Source organism: Alosa pseudoharengus, unplaced genomic scaffold, assembly GCF_046254945.1.
Source record: "Alosa pseudoharengus isolate Yale_2024_CS ecotype anadromous, Long Island Sound unplaced genomic scaffold, YU_APseudo_1.1 YU_APseudo_1.1_scf_19, whole genome shotgun sequence".
Classification (NCBI taxonomy): domain Eukaryota; kingdom Metazoa; phylum Chordata; class Actinopteri; order Clupeiformes; family Clupeidae; genus Alosa; species Alosa pseudoharengus.
Window position 1 is genome coordinate 34,529,160 of NW_027468657.1, and position 22,724 is coordinate 34,551,883.

Consider the following 22,724-nt stretch of genomic DNA (forward strand, 5'->3'; position numbering starts at 1 on the left):
CTATTGCTTTCTATTAAGGCCACTTTCATCGCCTGCTGTGCTGGAACCACTGAATGCTCTCTGAAGGGCTGGAATGATGGAGTCACTTTGTCTCCATTAGCCAAATTAAGGACAAAGATGGGTACCGGTATTTCAAATAGGAACTTTTACACATCACTGGAAACAAAGCGATAAACATAAATTATATTTAATTTCTACAAACTAAATAAGCATCATTAACACCAAACAGCACCTGAAAAACACATAAAAAACAACTGTAAGCTATACTAAAGTAACAACAGTTAATGCAGGCAATTATAATAGACCACTATTTCTCTCTATTCAGTTGAGAACAAATATGTTGTCATCAAAGGTAGCATTGGCTACATATTCATGGATAGCTATTCTTCGATGTCGCTCCATCCCATTTTAGAATGTGAAATGAGATGAAAATGAAAGGAAATTATCTTAGTCCATGGCTGTTCAATCTCAGTTCAATGACTGCTGGCTCTTGCCAATGTATTTTTTTTTTGAATATCCATCACACTAAATATAGATGAAATGAAATAGTGTCGTCTCCTTCATCTCTCTAGATAAAAGCGTACACCACTAGTGTCTATGGAAATAGATCACACAGTGGATGTCAGATTGTAGCACAATAACTAGCAAAATATGCAAAAGACCTCTGAATTAAAAGGTGAATATGTTGATTCATCATCGACCAGACATCTGACCATGCACTTACTGAATTTCAAAACTATATCTTCAGCTGAAAAAGCAAGCAGATGCATTGGGGCAGAGCTCTGTTGTGAGTGGGTACGGAGGGGGAATGAGCTCAATCTTCTCCCCTCTCTCTTTGTGTGGCCTGAAGGAGAGGGCTGTGATTATATCTGGCAGATTGCTTTGTGGGCTTTAAAAGGAAGACTGAATGCTAGAATTCAAAGTGTGTTTGAAATGAGTGGGTCATAGGACAAGACTAGGCAGAAGGCAGGTAGAATAGTGTTGAACCCAACCGTAAACACAGATAAAGCCAAATGTTGTTCAGAAGGCCAGTTTTTTAATGAATGTTTTCACTATGTGGACATGCATTTCCTACACATTCTGATAAAAAGAAATAGATTTGTGACCCTGGAACAGGTTATTCTTGTTGGTCAGAAAAGGTTTATTCTTGTTGGTCAGTTTCTGTACAGTTATTTCCTCTATCATTTAGCATGTCAACTACACTTTGAAAGAATGAAATCAAGTCATTATTTTGAGTGATAGAAATGTCTTATTACCACCCTTTGTAAGAATGCATATTATACACTAGTGTGATTGACAATAGCACTAACAATAACATCCTCTTATTGTTGAACTTCAATAGAGGGAAGTGGTATTAAAGAAGAGCACATGCACTACCATGGGCAGTAATAATGTGCACAGATTGATTTTCTTTCAGCACACACACCCTGAGAAAAACAGAAACTGAAAACCTGTTCCAATACAGAATAGAAGACAAGCAACTCACACAGGGAGCAGCGATGACGTACACATGCAGTTACTCGTTTTGTACCTGTGTGGGAGTTGATGTGTGTTCACATGAGAATTGGTTATGTGTATGTTGTGCAGTGCCTATATGTATACACAGTGGTTGTGTCATATATGTGTGTGTGTGTGCGTGTGTGTGTGTGCGTGTGCGTGTGTGTGTGTGTGTGTGTGTGTGTGCCGGGGAGTGAGGGGGTGGGGGGCAAGTGAATGCTGCCTGAGGATTGTAAGGGTTCTTGATGCACCAGAAGATGAGGGGAGCTATTTTGATACTCTGTCACGGGGCTGGCGGTGGTGCTGCTGAGGATGGGAGTGTGAGCTGTTCCCACGCACGGCACAGTGACTTATCACAGAGCACAGGCTGCTGAGGCTGCTGCTGCTGTCGTCGCAGGGCTCTCTTCATGCTCCACCATCTCCAAGCTAGAAGAGTTATATGCAAAAAACACCTGTGTCAAACTTAGCGATCACCCAGTTAGCTTAGCTTGTTTTAAGATCACAGAATGAAATAACCACCCATGGAATCAACGCACAACTACAGCCATCATGGCAAATGAGGATGGGGATAGTTTCGCTTGACCATCACTGTGTCTAATGCTTAGTTCAATGGAGTCTTGAGTAAACCCACTCCTCTTTCTCTTCCAGTGTGCTGTGCTGCCACTGACAATGACCTTGTCCTTCCAGGGATGAAAGACAATGTAAAGGATTAGCATGATGCTAATGATGCCAGAAGTGGCTAGAGAGAGGCCGCAGTGGGATCACAGCTTAGTTATCAAGGAGAAACACAGAGAGAAAGGAGAGTAAGCTTGGTATGGACCATTACTGTCTCACTATATTGAAAATCTGTCACAAAGGTAATATCCTCTTGCTGTAATGGTATGCAAATATGTATGGACGCTTTTAAAAAAGGGCACCGTCCAATTTCACCTCCCTACATAATGACCACCCTTGCATAATTACAGTTCCATCTTAGCTACTTTTTTTTATACCTCTTGATGCTTTATTATTTAAAACAGGGATCAGAGTTGTCATGGCAGCTGTTGTCGTGGTTACAAACAACTACGCAGGTCTAGGAGAGTGAGAAATGTCTTCTGCTCCTGCATGTCTCTCTCAGAGCCATGGCTGAACTGAATAGGAACAAATATGAACTGAAATAGACATTTCACACTAAGAAATTACAGATTATCCCTAAACTATCAGTTAGTTTCACTGTGGTGCTACTGAAACACTCCAGTATCTTTTATATTTCTCAATTAAGATCAAGACATTGAAAGTAGTTTTCGTGTTCTTATCATTTCTGAACCAGTTAGGCCTATGACTTTTATCTTGACTCTCTCAGAATTTTTTTTTCACACAAACAAATCCTTTCAACACGTTATACCACATTCCAAATCACTACTATCTACCTCTATTAACCCCATTAACAACTCACTGATTCATATTTTATTTTCTCATATGCATTATTGTATGCTATTTAATTTTCATCAAAACACCCTAACTGTGGTTTAAGCGACAAATAATTTGGGAACCGTCTCAGATCAAGTCTATGCAGATGTTTTCCTTGATAATCCTCAGATTTTCTCAAATAAGATGATTTGTTTCATGGTGAGTTTTAGCAACTGCCAATTTAGTTCATTCCGATGGAAGAGGAATGCGCAGGGAAAGATGAAATGAGGGAAGAAGACGTGTTTTGTGGTTTACCAGCACTTGACATAACACTGCCCTGTGGCTTATTTTACATTCTCCTTTGTGGTATGAAGACATGCCATCCCTGATCACCAAAATGAGTTGATGTGAATACATCTCCACCTAGTGGTCAACGTCATCAACTACATCAGATCGAAGACATTCTGGTTCCCAGTTTCATTGTACAATGCAGTGTCCAATGAAATGCCCAAAGTCAGTCTGCAAGGAAGGGCCAAACATGCCATTACTGGTCATTTTGGTCATTCATTCCATAGGTCATTTCTGGGTAGACTTATGCCTACTTTGGTTGCATTCAGTTGGGTGTTCGATGTCAACTGTATACAAGATACAGTGCATTTTAATTATATGAAATGTAACATTTTTTTTTTTTGGACAGCCATCTTTACATTTCCAACATTTAATAATTACAGATGTCAGCCAAAAAGTGGCATAGAATGCAAATGCATCCTTGCAGGATTAGGTTTAGGGTTTGTCAAAAATCTGTTGACGTAAAGATTCTCTCGGACATACTCTATATCCCAAACTCTTTCTATTCTATATTCTCAGATATTGGAAGTTCCTGAAAGGCATAGGTGAACAAATGCAAACATACTAAATGTCTCCTTGGCTTTCAAGGTTTGGGGTGTTATAAATTAGCCCAAGGCTAACTCTGGTGCAATGCATCAAATGTTTACATTTATGTTTTAATTGCACACTGTCCCTTACAAATGAATAGAAATTTAAATTGATAACATTCATAATACTTGTAGTCCTACTTACCAGTTAACATTTCTGTTTAAAAAAAAAAAAAAAAATAGTTTTTAGGTGTTTTTTTACCCTCAAAAGGGCTCACCATATCTTGGTCTTCCTATCTTGCTCAGAATGCAGTTGCTGGAGTTTGGTTTCACTGTGGTTCACAGGGCGAGGTTTGGTTCATATTTCGTGACAGGGCGAGGTTTGCTCCATATTTCGTGACAGGGCGAGGTTTGTTTCATATTGAGTGACAGGGCGAGGTTTGGTTCATATTGAGTGACAGGGCGAAGTTTGGTTCATATTGCTTGGATCATATTGCGTGACAGGGTGATGTTTGGTTTATATTGCGTGACAGGGAGATGTTTGGTTCATATCACTTGATTCATGTTGCGTGACGGGGTGAGGTTTGGTTTATGTTGCGTGACAGGGCGAGGTTTAGTTCATACTGCATGACAGGGTGAGGTTTGGTTCATTTTGTGTGACAGGGCGAAGTTTGGTTTATATTGTGAGACAGGGCGAGGTTTTGTTCATATTGCGTGACAGGGCGATGTTTGGTTCATTTTGCGTGACAGGGCGATATTTGGTTCATGTTGTTTGACAGGTCGAGGTTTGGTTCATATTGCGTGACAGGGTGGTTTGGTCCATATTGCTTGGATCATATTGCGTGACAGGACGATGTTTGGTTCATGTTGCCTGACTGGCGATGTTTGGTTCATGTTGCGTGACAGGGCGAGGTTTGGTTCACATTGTGTGACAGGGCGAAGTTTGGTTCATATTGCGAGACAGGGCGATGTTTGGTTCATATTGCTTGGATCATATTGCATGACAGGGCGATATTTGGTTCATGTTGTGTGACAGATCAAGGTTTGGTTCATTGCGTGACAGGGCGAAGTTTGGTTCATATTGCGTGACAGGGCAAAGTTAGGTTCAACAGGAGAGTTCAAAGTCAACGTCTTTGCAGGATGACCCTACAAACATTTACAAAATACCATTGGCAAGATTAAGTCAAATGTCTGCTTGCCAAGTACTGTACTGTACAAGTATCTCACCGCCAGTGAGGCTCACAATTAGAACATATCTGCACTCCTCTGAATAAGGGTGTGCTCTTAGATATGCCTTGGCCCTCCCGCTGGGAGCTGGGCAACAGCTGATCTTTAAGTAACGCTAAGAGAGAGCGAGAGAGAGAGAGAAGGAGAGAGAGGGAGAGAGAGAGAGAGAGGGAGAGGGAGAAAGTGAGAGAGAGGGGGCACATTGGTCCCGTTTCCCTCTCATGTCACACCACAACACTTCCTGTCAGAGGATATGCCTCAGGTCGACAGACCCATTGAGCAACAGGGATAGAACTGAAAGCCTCTACTGGACCTAATCCTCACAGTGCTCAGTCCTCCCTGACCCCACTGGTCCCACTGGCCACTTAATTGGGCGGGACATGGAGCTGAGGACCATTCCCTTGGGCACACGCAGAAGGGCCAGCTCTGCCTTCACTGACCCTCTGTACGATAACTGCCTGTCCCACTCAGAGAGCAGTGACCCCGGGGTGACCAGAACTCTCCCTATCCCGGTCACCGTCCCTCCTGCCGTGGTTCCCACGCTCGGAGGGAGAGAGGATGGCAGTGTTCCAAGCGGCCCAGGAAGCAGTGGATGGGCCATGGGAGGACAGGGCTGGCCGAAGCTGGCCGCTGGGGACCATGAGACCATTAGCTGCAGCAGCACACACGAGAGCATCCTTTCCCTCTACGACAACCTTGAGATGCCCAGGAGCCCCACCGAGGACAGCCTCAACACGGACTGTGACGAAAGCGAATCAGAGGCTTCTGAGCCCAAGGACTGGATAGACTTCACAAAGAAGACAGAGAATAGATGGATATCCTCTTGTGAGAATCTAGAGGACAGAAGTCGAGGAGCAAATGCTCAGCCGAACAAGAGAAGCGGTTGCAAGCCCGACCCCTTTCTTTTCACTGCAGTGGAGTCCAGGCCAAAGATATTAAAGGTTCCACACCCATTCTCCAACACAAATCCTCAGACGCAACCTTTTGCCAGAGACGTTGGTGGGGAAGTCTTATTTCAAGGGACTAGAGACCTCCACAACACGTTCTCTCTAAATCTGCCTTTGCTCCCTACCCCTTACCCCTCTTCCTTACCTGCCACTGTTCCACCACCAACTAGTCAACCTGAGGTCCATGTAGTCCAGCAGTCCAGCCAGCCGTCCAGTACAATGACCGCGCTTCTCACCAGCATCAAGCAGAAGATTGCCCGACAGAGGGAGGAGTATGAAACCCAAATAAGGAGGTAAAACTCATTTTGCTTTCAAATCCTTGGATTTCATTTTTGAAATAAGAAGCAGAAAATCCTTTTAAATGATTGGCTATGCTGAAGTGAATTTACAGAGTTTGGTGTAGACATCATTAAACCGCCTGATTAACTCCTCTTCTAAAGTGGTTGGCTACACTCCCTAATGACGTTCAACATTTCTACTGTACAGGGCATGGTTGAAATGTTTGGGGTCAATTGGAGGGTTAATTCACAATGGTTAAATCAGGATGTTGTTTTCTCCTCAGTCGAGTCTCTGCAGCCATAAACAAAACAGGAAAACAGGCACTGAGATGAAATGGACTCTATTTCTAGTGTAATGCTGGAAGCAGCTATTTACAGTGCTGCTGCTGAACAAGACACTCCCACATACTTACAGCAAGCTAATATAGACTCAGAGGAAAGGTCGTATCCCTGCTGAACATTTCTTGGTTCTTAAGATAAGACGAGGGTCTGTTATGTCTAGAAGCAGCACAATCACTTTGTCATTATCAAGGTAAACTTTAGAAAAGGATAAATAAAATGAAAAAGAAGTTTACATGCTTACTGTATCCATGGACTATGGGAACCCGCTCAAATATCTGGAAAACAATTCTGAAGTACATATGACAGACACATAGGCCTATTGCAATTCTCTAAGTAGTATATGCAATAGTCATTAAATACTAGCACCCTCTTCAAAATGTTTGATGTAGAAATGTGTTTGTCATTGTATAAATTCAACTAAGGGACCGTTCGTTATTTATAAACGGGATCACCGGAGGGATTTTGAGTGCTTCGATCAAAAGTTGCATGACCCTCCCCTGCCTGCAATATAATTTTCAACGTCCCTCCAGCAGCATATTCAAAAATGACATGACCCTCCCCGGCCAATTTTCGATGTCTTCCGTCCACGCTCTTACGCTCTATGCTATGTTAACACATCAACATATTCAGTTTTAATATTTTCCCGTAGAATATCCCATATTACTGTAATACTCATAACATTAGTCCTGCATTCTGGCCTGTCTCTGTGTTGTCCTGTTGTTACCCCTTGCCCTTCCAGTGAAACAGATGTATTCAAATCATCGTTTTGCTTGCTTGAATGCGAACTCAGAGTGATGTTAACCTAGGCCTATTTAAGTTAACGACGTGGTTGTCGTGAGAGCAAGATTATGGAAAGCCGATTAAGCATTTATTCTGATATCTTGATATCAGGCATAATTGTCATGTACATGTAAGCCATTTTTGTCAACTAGTTAACTAGTGAGCCATGTTTGTGTGAACTAGTTAACTAGTGAGGGCCAAAATATGCACACTAGTTAACTAGTGGGAGCCAAAAGGCTCACTAGTTAACTAGTGAACACATTTTAGCTTCACTAGTTAACTAGTGAGAGCCAGAAATGTCTACTAGTTAACTAGTAAAGGCCAAAATGCATACCAGTCAGCTAGTTGAAGGCTTTTGGGTCTCACTAGTTAACTAGTGACAGCCAAAAAATTGCACATGTTTACTAGTGAAGGCAAAACACCTCACTAGTTAACTAGTTGCAGTATAGGTCAATGTCACTAGTTAACTAGTGAACCATAAATGGCTTACTAGCTAGCTAGGTGATGGCAGCAGGCTCACTAGTTAACTAGTTGATGCATCATTTGTCCAAACTAGTTAACTAGTGAGGTCATAAATGTATACTAATAAACTAGTTCAAGACAAAATTCACACTAGTCAACTAGTAGCTCCAAAAACAGCCACTAGTGTGTGTCTTGTGCGCACTAGTTAACTAGTAAGCTGCTTCACTGCCACACATGCAAACTAGTGAGACTTCAATTGTTCCACTAGTTAACTAGTGGACAAAAACGGTCAGCTTGTTTCTCTTTTTAGGTGCAACTAGTTAACTAGTGAACAAAATATACATGCCACTAGTTAACTAGTAAGGCCCACAACACCCTCACTAGTAAACTAGTGGGTATTTTGGCCTTTACATGTTAACAAGTGACCATTTTGGTATCTCACTAGTTAACTAGTGGGGCTGAAATGGCCTTCACTATATGGGCATTTTGGGGCACACTAGTAAACTAGTGACACTTTTTGCACCTCACTAGTTAACTAGTCGAATGGAAATTGCCATCACTAGTTCACTAGTGGGTGTTTTGGTGCACACTAGTAAACTAGTGACACTTTTTAGACCTCACTAGTTAACTAGTGGGCATTTGTGTCTTCACTAGTTAACTAGTGAGCAGTTCTACCTTCACTAGTTTACATGTAAGTGTCACACTGAAGCCACTAGTTTACTAGTTAAAGTTCCTTTGGCCAGCATGTTAACTTGTGTGCCACATGCAAATGTTGTGGGTGGGATTTTGTGAAATTCTGCGCTGTGATTGGTTGTCATCTTCTATTTGGACATAGGGAGCCAATAGAAAGCCTCAATTTCCAGAGTTCTCCACCTCCTCATTTTAATTCTGCGCCACTAGCTGACTAGTGTGAATTTAGGCTTCAACTAGTTTACTAGTATACATTTATGACCTCACTAGTTAACTAGTTTGGACAAAGGATGCATCAACTAGTTAACTAGTGAGCCTGCTGCCATCACCTAGCTAGCTAGTAAGCCATTTATGGTTCACTAGTTAACTAGTGACATTGACCTACTCCAACTAGTTAACTAGTGAGGTGTTTTGCCTTCACTAGTAAACATGTGCAAATTTTTGGGTGTCACTAGTTAACTAGTGAGCCCAAAAGCCTTCAACTAGCTGACTGGTATGCATTTTGGCCTTTACTAGTTAACTAGTAGACATTTCTGGCTCTCACTAGTTAACTAGTGAAGCTAATATGTGTTCACTAGATAACTAGTCGGCATTTATGCTGTCACTAGTTAACTAGTGTGCACAAACATGGCTCACTAGTTAACTAGTTGACAAAAATGGCTTGCATGTTGGCCTGATATCAAGATATCAGAATAAATGCCCAAGCGGCTGGCCAAATTACATAGAAGTTAACAAGTGGGAATTTGACATTCAGTAGTCAGCTAGTAAACATTTTTGTACCTTACTAGTTGACTAGTAAAATATAGAAGTCTTTAAACTAGTTAACTAGTGCACATTTCAGTGTCCACTAGTTAACTAGTGAACATGCTGAGCATTACTAGTTAACTAGTAAGATATGAAACATATGAACTTAACTAGAGAGAATTTGGGCCTTACTAGTTAACTAGTGAGCATTTTGGCTGTCACTAGTTAACTAGTTCACACAGAAATGGCTCACTAGTTAACTAGTGGACAGAAATGGCTTGCATGTACATGACAATTATGCCTGATATCAAGATATCTGAATAAATGCTCAATTGGCTTGCCATACAAGATTCATTAGCGCTTGCGGTGTTCGGCCGTAGGCTATGCCTACGTGCGCACCTGCCAGGCTACTCAGCTAGACAAAGAATTCCCCCTGTATATTCACTCCAAGTTGGCCTACCATAACTTACCAACTACACTGTAGACCATAAACTGGCTATTTATATGACCAAATGTATTTGTTCAACTTTATGAAGCAGAATTACGCACTGCTACTTGGAACGTAGGCCTAACACATTTTTGTTGGCAGGAGAGAGAATGACAGCGATTAACAAATTGCACTTGTTGCTGGTTACCAATAAATACTATAGGCTATATTTTTTTTGCAAACAACAAAAACAGAAAGGATGGAGACAGCAAAGCTAGAGATGGGCAGGAACAAGGTCAATTGGTAGAAATGCTTGTCAAAACGTTTGTGTGGATGAATGAAGCACAAGTGTGCTTTGTGTTAAGCATGCACACTGTTTAAAGTTAGGCTACACGGTAAACTACAAGTAAACCAAAGTTAAATTTAGCTTTTTTAGGGCTGGATAAAGTTGACCAAATGGATATAGGCTGTTAGGCGTGAATAAAGTAGGCTACTTTGTTGCTCCAACCCTTCCAACGTTAATGGGGACGAATGTTGACATTTTCCGTATTTTGCGTGAGAAACCCGGGAAATCTCCCTCATTTTCATTGTTCAATGTTGACAGAGCTATGGAACGAAAGAGAACGTTATATGGCGACAGAAATCAACAATCAAACAAGCCACTTTGATTTTTTGCTGTTTTCATTAATACAAAAGATGGATGACCCTCCTAGACAAAAAAAAGTTAGGTGACCCTTCCCTCAACAAAGAATAAAAAGACATGACCCTCCCCTATTTTCCTCCGGTGACCCCGTTTATAAATAACGAACGGTCCCTAAAGGGACATTATCGGGAATGGTAAATACCAAACCAGATACCAAAGTCAACACAAGCACCACAGCAGATGCAAATGCTGATTTGGCTCTTGTGTGTCTGTGTCCATGTGCTCTGGTCATCAGGTTGGAGCAGCGTAACGAGGCCCTGGAGGCGGAGGTGCTGGGTCTGAGGGCCAACCTGGAGCAGCAGCGTCGCTGGTACTGCGCCGTGGAGCTGCGTCTGTGTGAGGTGGAGCGGGCACGAGCCGACGCCGACCGCCGCAACACCGAGCTCCAGAGCCAGATGGAGCAGTTTTTTGATGCGTTTGGCGAGCTCAACAACGAGGCAAAGAAAACCGAGCGCATCGTGCAGGGATTTTGAGACATGACAGCGACACCCAGGAAATACTATTCTGATGTACACTGGTGTTGATGCCATTTCTAACCAGAGGAAAACAGTAATCTCGTTTTAAGTGGTATGAGAAAGGTAATTCCCAAGTTGATGTTTTTAGGTCCCAGGGTTTCCTTTGGTATGTTGACATTTTAAGAGTGGCAATATTGTCTAAAGTTGACATTTCAATTAAAAGTAACTAATCAATGAAGAGTAAATAATTGCTTACCATGGTTCCATCTTGGGTTAAGATCATTTAGTTTAAATCAACTCCACTGGATATAATTAAATAGTTTTGTCATGTTACAGCACAAGGGCTCATTGTCCTGGCAGTACACAGGATCTTATCCATGTCTGGAGAGGTTTCAGAGCTGAAGTTAAAGTGTTCCACTACCCAAGAATAATAACAATGATCTATAGAATATGCCATTCTCAAGCCATGATTAAAGGTTTCTGCAAAATATTGTTCAAAGCATCGTGTGCAACTGTTCCTCCAGAATGAGCAGAAGATGGCACACTAAGCACAACTCAAAAGGTATACTCAGGGTATTTCATGAGCGACTGTGGGTTCACAATCATGAACCACTTTTCACATGACCATGAAATTAATTTATGAAGACCTTTATATAAAAGCCGACAGCTAATAACTATCTTGTTTTCTTTTAAGGTAGGTGTGACGTACAAAGTAGCCACATACCATATTATTATGTAGTAAAATACCCATTTAAAGCCTTTGTACTCACAGCTGTTGCACAGTCTAGCTGTCTTTTAGTGCTTCTACTTGCTGGGCTATTATGCAGTAGCACACATTTACGCACGGTGGCAGTTCCCACAGACACATTACAGTGAAAGCAAATACCGTTTTTGCAGATCATTTATAGAAGCCATCACACAACACACAATGCAGACGGTCAGAACACTTCACAATTCAACTTGTGAAACGTCCTCATTTTAATCCAGATCATCTTCGAGTAGAGCCCACTTTGGTGTCCCTGTATAGAATTGTCCTTAACATATAGAATGCACTTGGTATACTGGTAAAGGGAGCACATGGTGGTGGCTCATGTCATTACATTCATTAAATATGCATGCACACATAAAGCATCCTCTGATATAGCACACTTACTCAGGAGCACAAACATGCACACATGTTTGTTAACAACAAAACAAATTTGAAGGTTTGTAAACAAAAATTAGTACTTAGGCAGAATGCAGGACTGTAAAAGAAGTCACACTGCATGCTTAAATTTTGATCACCAACGAAGTAATTTCAGTCAACTCCCAAATATGAATACTGCTGAAAGCTTACAGATGTTTATACAGTAGGTGCTAAGAAACATTCAGTTGCCATGCCAGTTTTCTGACCTCTAAGTTAGTAGTTCTTCAGTGAACTGGACAAGAATGTATCACAAGAGCGATCTCAACTAATCATTTACATTACATACCAATCCATCTAACCCTGGTCACAACTGGCTGTGACTGATTTACCACAAAGCTATTTCCTAAAATGAATGAAGAACTTATCGAATACACCCTGCACTGAGAGGCAAATACAAAACGGCCATACTGAGCCAAATTCAGTTTAATGTTAAGTACTTTGGTTCATTAATCAATTGTCAGAGGAATAAATCAAATGGAATTGCACATTACTACTTGAAGTCTACTTTAGTATATTTCAAGTAATTCAGAAACATGCACCACCTCATGGAATCCACAGTAGTGCTGCTATCTTGGTGAAAAAGGCCACTAAAATGAAAATAGAGTTGATATAAGACCTAAATGATATTGGCAAGATACCAAGAACCGCCATGAGCTGAAAATGAACAACAGGACTTCACAAGAAAAGACCCACATGAATATAAAACAAAGCATCCATAACCATGTAACACCAGGGGAAAGGTGTTCTGTGGGGGAGAGGCAGATGTGTGACACAGGCAGCGTGGATATCTAGCATCCCATCATAGGCCCTCGTCCGGTGGGTCACTGAGAGGGTCCGCAATGCTGCTGTCAGTGTCCGAAGCAAGTGTCTGCTCTGTGGACACGGAAGACATATCATAGATGGAGGAGGACTGTAAGATGCCTGTGACACTGCTCACAGCTGAGTCTTTCAGACACACACACACACACAAAATACAAAGGACAAAATATTATTTTGTTATTGGATATTGTCACCGACTGCAGACACAAGATACCAATGTGTGTGGCAAGCCCAGAGAAATGGATCATAGATACCCAATGACTCCTCCCTCTGCATTCCCATGTTTAGTTCACTTCTGTCATCCCAGTCCATAATCTCTTCAAATATCAACACTATGGAAAAAACAAATCTCAATATAGCATATTCAGAGTAGTCCTTTCATTGTACAGATGAACTGTATTTGATTTGCTTGAGGAGGAATCACCTTTCCACTGCTCAATGCTGTGCTCTCGTTCATCCAACTGCTTATCTGAGATTTGTGGAGGTGGCTGTGGAGCAGAAAAAACACAGACAAGTAAAAACATCAAAACAAGGCACGAGAAGGCATGAACCCCATGGTGTATACTCAATGGAATAGTCTACTCACAGCATTTACTTCTGCTGGGTCATACCACAACTGAATATAGGGGTGATTTAAGGCTTCCTGCACAGATATTCTTCCCTCAGGGTCAATAACAAGCATCTTGGAGAGAAGATCTCGTGCTTGGCTGGCTGTCATGGCAACAATAAAACTGTGAGAGATGGTTTTGCTACCAAGGCAGTCTTGGAGGTCAATGGAGACTATTGGAGGACTGTAATGCAATTGTATCTGAACGATTTGCTCTTTGCCACAACCTCAGAAGTTCTGATAAAAGGATGCTCTGTTATTTATAAATATAAAACTGTCATGAAAAAACATATCTATGTGAATTAAAGGTAAAAAAACTAAACAAGGAAAAGTAACTTTCATTTAATTTGAAATACACAGAAATGTAGAGAAGTAAAAAGGGACAGGAGCAGGAGGCTTACTTCTTAGCTTATCTTGTTCAGATTCACTGGGGAAGGCCCAGTCTGGTAGGACCTCAGCAAAATTGATCCCTGGGAACTGGGGCTTACTCATGACATAATTCCTGACAGTTTCCATGAGTTGACTCATAAACTCCAAGCATGGTGTACCAAGGACTTCAATAATTTTGTTCCACTGGTCAATGTCTAATCATTGTAGTTAAGAGCTTGTTGTATTTAGATGGTGAAGAGACATGATTCACGTAGCTGTCTCAAAATGAAGCAAAAATGAATTATACAAAATCACATAATTTGTTTCTCTTTCAAAACTTTGAATGATTTGAATCATCCTAGAGGAGAGACAATATGCATGCACATTCTCCCATGTTACTGATGATGAGGGTTGTTGTGCAACACTCATATAAAGGAGGCTGTCTCCCACTGGTGGCTGAACAGGCAACATGTTCATAGTGCAGAAAGTGAAAGGAAATGGGCAAATGAAACAAATGAAACATGGTACACAATGGAAAAGGATACATACATATTATGAAATGGTATGCAGATGCTAAACAGAAAACAGAATCCACAGAAATAAACACAATCTGTAGAAAGGGTAAACAAAAACAAGAGATTATAAGGACATGTATTTTTTATATATTTTCTTTAATATTTTCAGTATTTTCATCATGATTAAAATGCATGCAAATATAATAAATGAGTCATGTAAGAACACACAAAAGTCAATAACCTGACATGACATAGCGCAAACAAGTGCCATATTCAAACCTTCATTAAACATACTGTATTTTAACCATGCCAAGTAAGTACTGGTTAAAGAAAAACACTGCTAAGAAGGATACAGTCTTTCCCAGGAAACAAGATCCGGTGCAGAATCATTTCAGCCATTATGCAGCCTACAGACCATAGGTCCACTACAAAGAAGCAGCATCACGGTTACATGGCAGAGGTGGACAGAACTATACTTATGAGTAAATACTCCTGGCTATGGAGAGCTGAGCAAATACAAGGATTAAAAAAACAATATCAATAATAATTGATAAACAATAATATCAATTCACTGATCATGAACAAGGGAAAACTGTTTACCGTCATTATTCAAATGAATATTGCTACAATGTGCCCCTTTACTTAAACCCACATGGCTTAATAGTGTATACTGTGTTGTCGTTAAGTAGCATGCTTTATAAATAGCCAGTAGCCTGTGAAAAAAACTAGTGAAAAAAACTAGTGGTCAGAGATTGGTTCAGATAAGTATGTTTGGTTGCTCAGAGAATAACTTTCCTTCAGTCAACGTCTCTAGTTTTACTTCAGAGAACAGAGGTTATATTCATACTGTCACAAGTTTGGTGAGAACTAGTTTATGGTAGTATTTTAAAGTATATATTTTTGGGCTTTTTGCCTATATATATAATATATGTGACCCTGCAAGGCAAAACCAGTGATCTTGCGCACGGTGCTATTTTGAGAAAATCCACGATAAACAAACGTACAGGTTAAAATGTCGAATTTCACGTTTTTGCATACACGTTCTTGGCAGATGTAACCAAACATGAATGTGAAAGATTTGCCTTTCAGGGCACGAACGGTCAAAAGCACGAACTTTTAGAAATATCCTGGCGTCGTTTTAGGGACCAGGAGAAGTTTTCCATTGAAGTAGGCTAGCACATTTTAAAGTAGGCTAGGCTATACACAATCTGTGACACACAGAACTTCCTCTCCCCTTACTTCCCCCGAAATACCTTAATTTTATTCTATAGTGACACCTTATGACCGTCCCAGGTATTAACTAGTGGGCAGAAAAAGACTCATTGCACGGTTGAAACTGCATAGTCAGTCATCCGCTTCAAAGTCACGCTACCGTAAGGCTAATCATAGCTGTGCCCTCACACTATCGCACGTGACCATTTACTTAAAAAGGTGATTTTCTCCTCTTCTGGTGTATCTTTACAGGAGAACCATGGCAACTTTGGATGCGGTTATCTTAGCGATACTTTTTGCAATACCCTCGATATACATATCGTTGGGAAGCTTAGTTTATGTGAGTGTGAGTACAATAACAATTTACCAAAACGACTGGTTTCGCCTTGCAGGGTCACATATATTGATAGTGCATTGGAGAGACAGGAAGCGAGTAGGAGAGAGATTGGGTGAGATCGGGACATGACCGCAGGCTGGAATGGACCCTGATGGCACTGATACCCATATGTGATACGGTGCTGCCACTTGCGCCACAGCTCCCCCTAGTTTATTAGCCCATCTAGATCTTCTAATCTGGAACACTATAGTTCATAACCGTTGGAAAAATGCATTTGTATTTACCGCAAAGGTAGAGCCACATACATTGTTTCCTGACTGTTGATGCTGTTTAGTATAGTATATATACTTTTTTGATCCCGTGAGGGAAATTTGGTCTCTGCATTTAACCCAATCGTGAATTAGTGAAACACAAACAGCACACAGTGAACACACAGTGAGGTGAAGCACACACTAATCCCGGCGCAGTGAGCTGCCTGCTACAATGGCAGCACTCGGGGAGCAGTGAGGGGTTAGGTACCTTGCTCAAGGCACCCCAACAATGTTTATTGTTAGTTTGTAAAGTTTAGGTGAAGTAGGAAGTAACGTTAGGAATCTCTGATTAATGTCATCGGTAAGGCTGGACCAATGATTTCAAAGTTAGTGCCCGTCATGTTGCAAACGTGTTGCAAACATTTCCCAATCGAGAGTCACTAGACTCTATTCACTTTGTGAATGAGTTCGGATTTTTCCAGGCTACTAGTTTATGGCAGTTTGATTGAAATTATGTAACAATGAGTTTGTTTCAGACTTTTTATTTATTTATGTGTATTATTTAAAGTAATAAATGACTAGAGTAACATATGTTATAACTTCATTATAGAAGACATATTTGTCCCTTACCGTTCTCCTTGTATTTCATCCCTAAAATGACTTCTGGTGCTCTATAATATCTGGTCACCACGTATGGAGTCATCATGAAATTAGTGCAGGCAGTCCGTGCAAGGCCAAAATCTAAAATCTTCAGTGTGCAATCCGTTTGGACCACAATGTTGCTGGGCTTCAAGTCCTGCAGTACATAAATACTATTTTCTATACTCAGAGCATTCTTTCAATGTTACACATACACACACACACACACATATATATATATATATATATATATATATATATATATATATATATATATATATATATATATTTATATATATATATTATATATATATACAGTATAGAGAGAGAGAGAGAGAGAGAGAAAGAGATAGAGAAAGATAGATAGATCTTGGTCATCCAAAAATCACCCTGTGAATAATTCCAGCTGAGTGGAGGTGATGAATTCCACACAGCATCTGGTAGAGCAGGTAGGACAACCTCTCATGGTCCAGATCCATGTGGATGACCTGGCACAGATTGGCATCCATCAGCTCCATCACCAGGTACCTGGGGAGCACGTCACAACAGCAGGATAATGATGTCTTTATTTGGTGACAATTCACACTCATTAAAGACTGGGACTGAAAGCAAATAGACACTTACAAGTCCCGAAAATCCTCCAAAGATTTCTGAGGTGTGAAGACGTTGATGAGTCTGATAATCTGCACACAGAGACAGTTTGTGTCAAATGAGCCGTGACAATTCACATGACGGCCAGTCAGCTGGTGCAGAATTATGTTTCCCATATTGTCCTATCCATAAAAGTGACAGAACAAATTCCCTATACCATACAGATTTAGAATCCCAAATCTGACTCACACTGAGAAACTCAAAACAGTGCTAACGTAGTGATGGTCAAAACAGTGCTAACGTAGTGATGGTCAAAACAGTGCTAAAGAAGTGATGGTCAAATCAGTGCTAACTTAGTGATGGTCAAAACAGTGCTAAAGAAGTGATGGTCAAATCAGTGCTAACGTAGTGATGGTCAAAACAGTGCTAAAGAAGTGATGGTCAAATCAGTGCTAACGTAGTGATGGTCAAAACAGTGCTAAAGTAGTGATGGTCAAAACAGTGCAAACGTAGTGATGGTCAAAACAGTGCTAAAGTAGTGATGGTCAAAACAGTGTAAAGTAGTGATGGTCAAATGTGTTTGATGTTCATGTTCAGTAAAATGCTCCATACATTTTTGTGGTTGACACACTTGAGCAGGACGAGCTCCCGGTAGGCTCGTTTGGCGTGGGTTTGGTTCTGGAAAGGACGACTCAGTTTCTTCACTGCAACTGGGATCTCTAGAACTGTGTCCATAGCAGAGCTTTGAACAAAGGAACAAATAAAACAAACACAATGTAGATAACATGTTTTCCTTACATTTAAAAATGTGGGCAAATGCTTGTGCTCAATAAATACTGTTGCACTGATGTTGTAAGTCTGCTGAGAGCAATACCCAGGAAAAAGTCTAATATGAGATGCTAGAGGCATTATGCTAGGGTTGTGATGGTCTAGCTGTTAGATATTTGGACTTCCAAATGTAAGGCAAGACAGTTATGGGTTGAATAGGAGCTGCCACTGCTCTGCCCCTGAGCAAGGCCCCTAACCCTGAATTGCTCCCTGTAATTAGCTCTCTGTAAGTCACTCTGGATAAGAGCATCAGCTAAATGGCTGCATACAAATAACAAATAAAGAATAAAGAACACTCACTATGAAAAATGAACTTCTGTAGAAATTATGTCATGGTGCTGAGGGCACACTTTTTAGCAGTGGCTTACCATACAATTCCCTGTGCCCCAGAGCCAATGGCGCGGAGTTGTTGGTAGCGCTTGAGTATAGTGAACGTTGAGTCCCCCACTTGGACGTTGTAAAACTGCTCCCCCTCGTCTGTCATCCTGCCACAGCGTTGACACGGAAAGTCAGGCTGGCCAGACTAAAGGACACATACCTCAGTAAAACATAGTTTAAACCTTTCCAAGTCCTTGTTAAATAAAACTGAGCCTGATTTTGTAATACTCAGGTCATTTACAGCAAACAGAGGCTATATGTCTTCAGATCTGCAATATAATATTCTCGGAAGCCCTCTGGCAGTAGTTTAAATGGGTTAACACTGCAACAAATCATTTGTTCTTATTTTTTCACCAACTTGATGAGTCCTGGGGCACTGAAATACCGGGGTATATGACACTTGGTGGGCAAGTAGCACACACACAGTCAGACACATGCATACATGTATTAACACACATATACATACAAACTGGTAGACACACACACACACACACACACAGATTGTAAAAATCAAGGCGTATAGCACAGAGCGTAATATGACTGCTGCAAAATGGCAGATGTACAGGCAAATATTTGGCCAAAATATACTTAAAAAGTATACTAAAAATGAAAAGACTCACTCTAATCAGTCATTTTGCACTTTGTTCCAAATCCACAGGGTTATATCAGATCAGTGGGCATGCATTACAAACTTTTAATGGTCCAGTAATGCTGAGAATATTTACAGGTCTTAGTTTCGGGATCCACAAATAATGTACACAAACTCTGAGCTATTTGAGATGGTGCTCAACCATTTTCCTGGATTCTGTCTGATTTGACACAGAATGATCCCATAGTGAAGCACTGCTGTACACACACACACACACACACATACACACACAGACACACACACACACACATGCACACAGGTGCATGCACACGCACACACACACACACACACACACTTTTTTTGTACAAAATGTTAAAATTTTAGCTACATTTTTTGTATCTGCTTTCTTAAAGGGGCTGTAGGAGGGGGATGGCGAGAAGTTAAGAAGCCATTTATTTTCTTCAGATAGTAGCCTAGGCTACACACAGCCCTGCGTGTCATTCATATGATGGACCTCTATTCACTAGGCCTACATATAGTTCACTAGGTCTTTGAAATGTCTCTTCACCAAATAAGAGCGATTAAAGTTAACAAATAGATGGATGCTTTGTTTTTCCCACAAATATAAGGACAGGATTGCAATGGGATGTAAGATCAGAAATAACATTTCTGAACAATTATTTCAGAATTTCAAACACATGAATTCATCAGTTCAGTTTCCCATCTACATTTCATATTTCTGTTATAGGCTACTCCATATGAGAGAGAAATAAATAGAGCACAATGACTCATGAGTGTGGGCAATCATGTGTGTATGTGTGTGTGTGTGAGGGGGGCACTGAGCACACCTACTGTACAAGTTTGAGGTTTGCGAATGTGCTGAATTCATTATTACTTTTTCAAGCATTGCACTTGAACAAAGTCTAGAAGGTGACAATATTATTTACGATTAAGAGATAGCCACCCTATGATGTTATTTTGGTTCATTAGGATGGAAATAATTTTTTGAAGTCATTTGGTCTGACCATCCCTCTACGAGATTAGCTGTAGCCTACCTCTCAAAAATGAACACCAAAGACAACCGTAGCCTACTTAGGCCTATATAAAATCATTTAGGTTAGGCTACTTTTTCACTATAATGCCAGTGTTTCACTAACATATTTTAGTGATTTAGTCGACAGCTTTTTCGCTGTCCACCTACAAAACCCAGGCTAGCTAGGCTATAATTGCATTTTGTGCATATGCAATTCGTCCGTATCTCAACGGATTTTCAGGCATGTATTACGTTTAACTGACCCTTAAACTTACGGAATAATGCCAGAGCCGTATTACAGTGTACTTTTCAGCAGCAGCCAAGAACCGGCGTTTGTAGCCTATGCGTGCACAGGCAATGAAACCGGGCTCCACCTACCTTGTCTGGTGTTTTCTGCTTTATCGTGTCTTTATCAGTTGAGCAACACTAACACTCGCATAACCTTTCTTCGACACAACAAAAAGCTTTACAAGCCACACTATGTCCTTAATACTTAAACCTTGTACCGCGGCGACACATTAGTAGCCTAACGTGTGTGATGATGGTAGGAGGGTGGTTGTTACAACACGTGTTTTACGTCATCACGCCCTTACCGGGAAGCTGGAGGCATGACACTTCATAAACTGGGGCATCCTTCGTGACGAGGAACATCTGGTTTGGGCTCATGCAATTTGTATTCCCAGGGAATTCCTTTCATAGGGACCCAGATAGCAAACTCATTATGGCCCAAATGTGGCCCAAAACTGGCTTACCATTTTGGCAAAGTTTCCAGCAAACACGCATCGTTCGGGAACGTTCCCTAAAGGTTCCCTGAAGGTCACACAAAATAAACCTCTACAGGTATTGGGCCCTATTTTGACGATCAGAAACATAGCGCTTAGCGTATAGCCTATCACGATGCAAAGTTTATTCTTACACTCGAATTTTGCGCCATGTCCATCTCTTTTATTACACCATAAGCGTAACAGGTGTGGTCTGGCGGTGATCTAAAAATCCATCCAGAAAGCATTACGCCACTGACCAAGAAAAAACATAGCGAAAGGTGCTTATGAAGCACAGCTGGAGACATAAGCCCATGACAAGATGTAAGCAGCAACTCCTCTGCAGGATAAAGGCTTGTCATTCGAACATTATTGGGGAAGTGTTGCTTTTTTCAGGCTATGTTTTTGGCAAAGTGAACAGGCTTTTTAAACAGGCAGGATTGACTTTGTTCAGGGTAAGCCAAAAACATAGCCTCTTCAATTGTTATTGTATATTTTTTGTAAATTTGTATTGTTATACTGTATACTTCACAGTATTGTTTATATAATAGGCAATTCCATGCAAAGATATCATCCTTACCATGGGAAACAACAATATAGAACTGTTGTTAAAATGTTCATTTAGGTCTACATTTTATTGTTTGTTACTGATCTGATTTAATTTGATGGAAAATTACACTCTTTGTACATCAAAAATGGTGAGCAACCATACAGAAACAACATTTTTCACATGGCAATATTCTAGGTTGGGTAGTAGCTGATTACAAGTAATCTGGATTACAAAAAACAAGTAACTATAATAAGAAAAATATAATCAGATTATAGTTACATTGGACACATTTTGTTTATGTGTTTCAATACACACAGGGATGGGCAAGGATACATCAGGACGTAGCCTATTTTGAAATAAAATCCCAAATACCCTCCTTTTAAATGTATCAAAATAAACTACAAAATACTGTAGCCATAACGTATCAAAATAAAATACTGTATTTTTGTATTTTGAAAATACTCAAAATACTCTTTTCAGTGGGACATGGAACACTTTCTAAATCAGCTTTTTTATCCCAAACAAAAGGCTATTAAAACTCGAATAAGACTACATATGGAATATCACACACCAGGAATTCCAAAACGGTTCAAAAGTTCTAAAAAGGCAAATTTATGAGCAGGGATGGATTACTAAACGGGCCTAATGGACCCAGGCCCAGGGGCCCAAGTGTTCAGGGATCCCTGAAGCCCAACCCTCTGTGTGAAGTCACGACTATGTTCTCCAGCCCTGATATCGGAATAGAGCCCCTCAGTCAAATAACAGATTATGTTATGTGACATGTCTTAATAGAGCCCCTCAATCATATAACATAGGTTATATTATTCACCCTGATATCTAAACAGGGCCCCTCATTCAAATAACACGGGTCACATATGTGATAATCATGCTTTGTAATTGCCATCTTTTTTCACAACAAGATGCCTTAAATGTGTTGATGGTTATATTATCATTATCATATTAATTAGTTAATCCAATTAATTAATTCTCAATCTGTCATTTTTTTGCACAAAACTTGTCAGAAGTCATAATTTAAGGGGTTATTGTCTTTTAGCACACCCAACTGCGACCCACCTAGATAATAAAATGGATGCCTATTTTTTCCCCTTCATGTGAGTGGTTCTGTGCAGAAATACAAGACCAGTTGATAGTCATAATTTGTGTTTAAAAGAGGAAGTATGTGTGCCATAATGTAGCAGAACTAGGGGGACCACCAACCAGACTCTGAAAAGGAGTACAAGTT

The 22,724-nt window shown here is 40.5% G+C and overlaps 2 protein-coding genes across 4 annotated transcripts; one reads left to right on the plus strand and one right to left on the minus strand.

The window, feature by feature from the left end:
* The first annotated feature begins 5,368 nt into the window (after positions 1-5,368).
* LOC143132972 (uncharacterized) lies at positions 5,369-11,032 on the plus strand. Its single transcript, XM_076292802.1, has 2 exons — positions 5,369-6,228; positions 10,597-11,032. Exons 1-2 carry the CDS (start codon positions 5,369-5,371, stop codon positions 10,832-10,834), a joined length of 1,098 nt encoding a protein of 365 aa, XP_076148917.1. The 3' UTR covers positions 10,835-11,032.
* A 704-nt stretch (positions 11,033-11,736) lies between these two features.
* On the minus strand, positions 11,737-20,700 carry LOC143132803 (mitogen-activated protein kinase 9-like). Of its 3 annotated transcripts, XM_076292596.1 has the most exons (12): positions 20,549-20,700; positions 18,539-18,693; positions 17,955-18,084; positions 17,376-17,434; positions 17,141-17,279; positions 16,743-16,908; positions 14,666-14,737; positions 13,830-14,012; positions 13,408-13,532; positions 13,246-13,309; positions 13,076-13,153; positions 11,737-12,947 (listed from the first exon to the last, which is right to left on the minus strand). In XM_076292596.1, exons 2-12 carry the CDS (start codon positions 18,652-18,654, stop codon positions 12,802-12,804), a joined length of 1,278 nt encoding a protein of 425 aa, XP_076148711.1. In that variant the 5' UTR covers positions 18,655-18,693; positions 20,549-20,700; the 3' UTR covers positions 11,737-12,801. The 3 variants fall into 3 exon arrangements, 1 of the variants encoding a protein (XP_076148711.1); XR_012988366.1 differs by lacking the exons at positions 11,737-12,947; positions 13,076-13,153; positions 13,246-13,309; positions 13,408-13,532 and having other exon boundaries at positions 13,876-14,012; positions 14,343-14,737; positions 18,539-18,655; XR_012988365.1 differs by lacking the exons at positions 11,737-12,947; positions 13,076-13,153; positions 13,246-13,309; positions 13,408-13,532 and having other exon boundaries at positions 13,876-14,012; positions 14,343-14,737.
* Between the last annotated feature and the right edge of the window lie 2,024 nt (positions 20,701-22,724).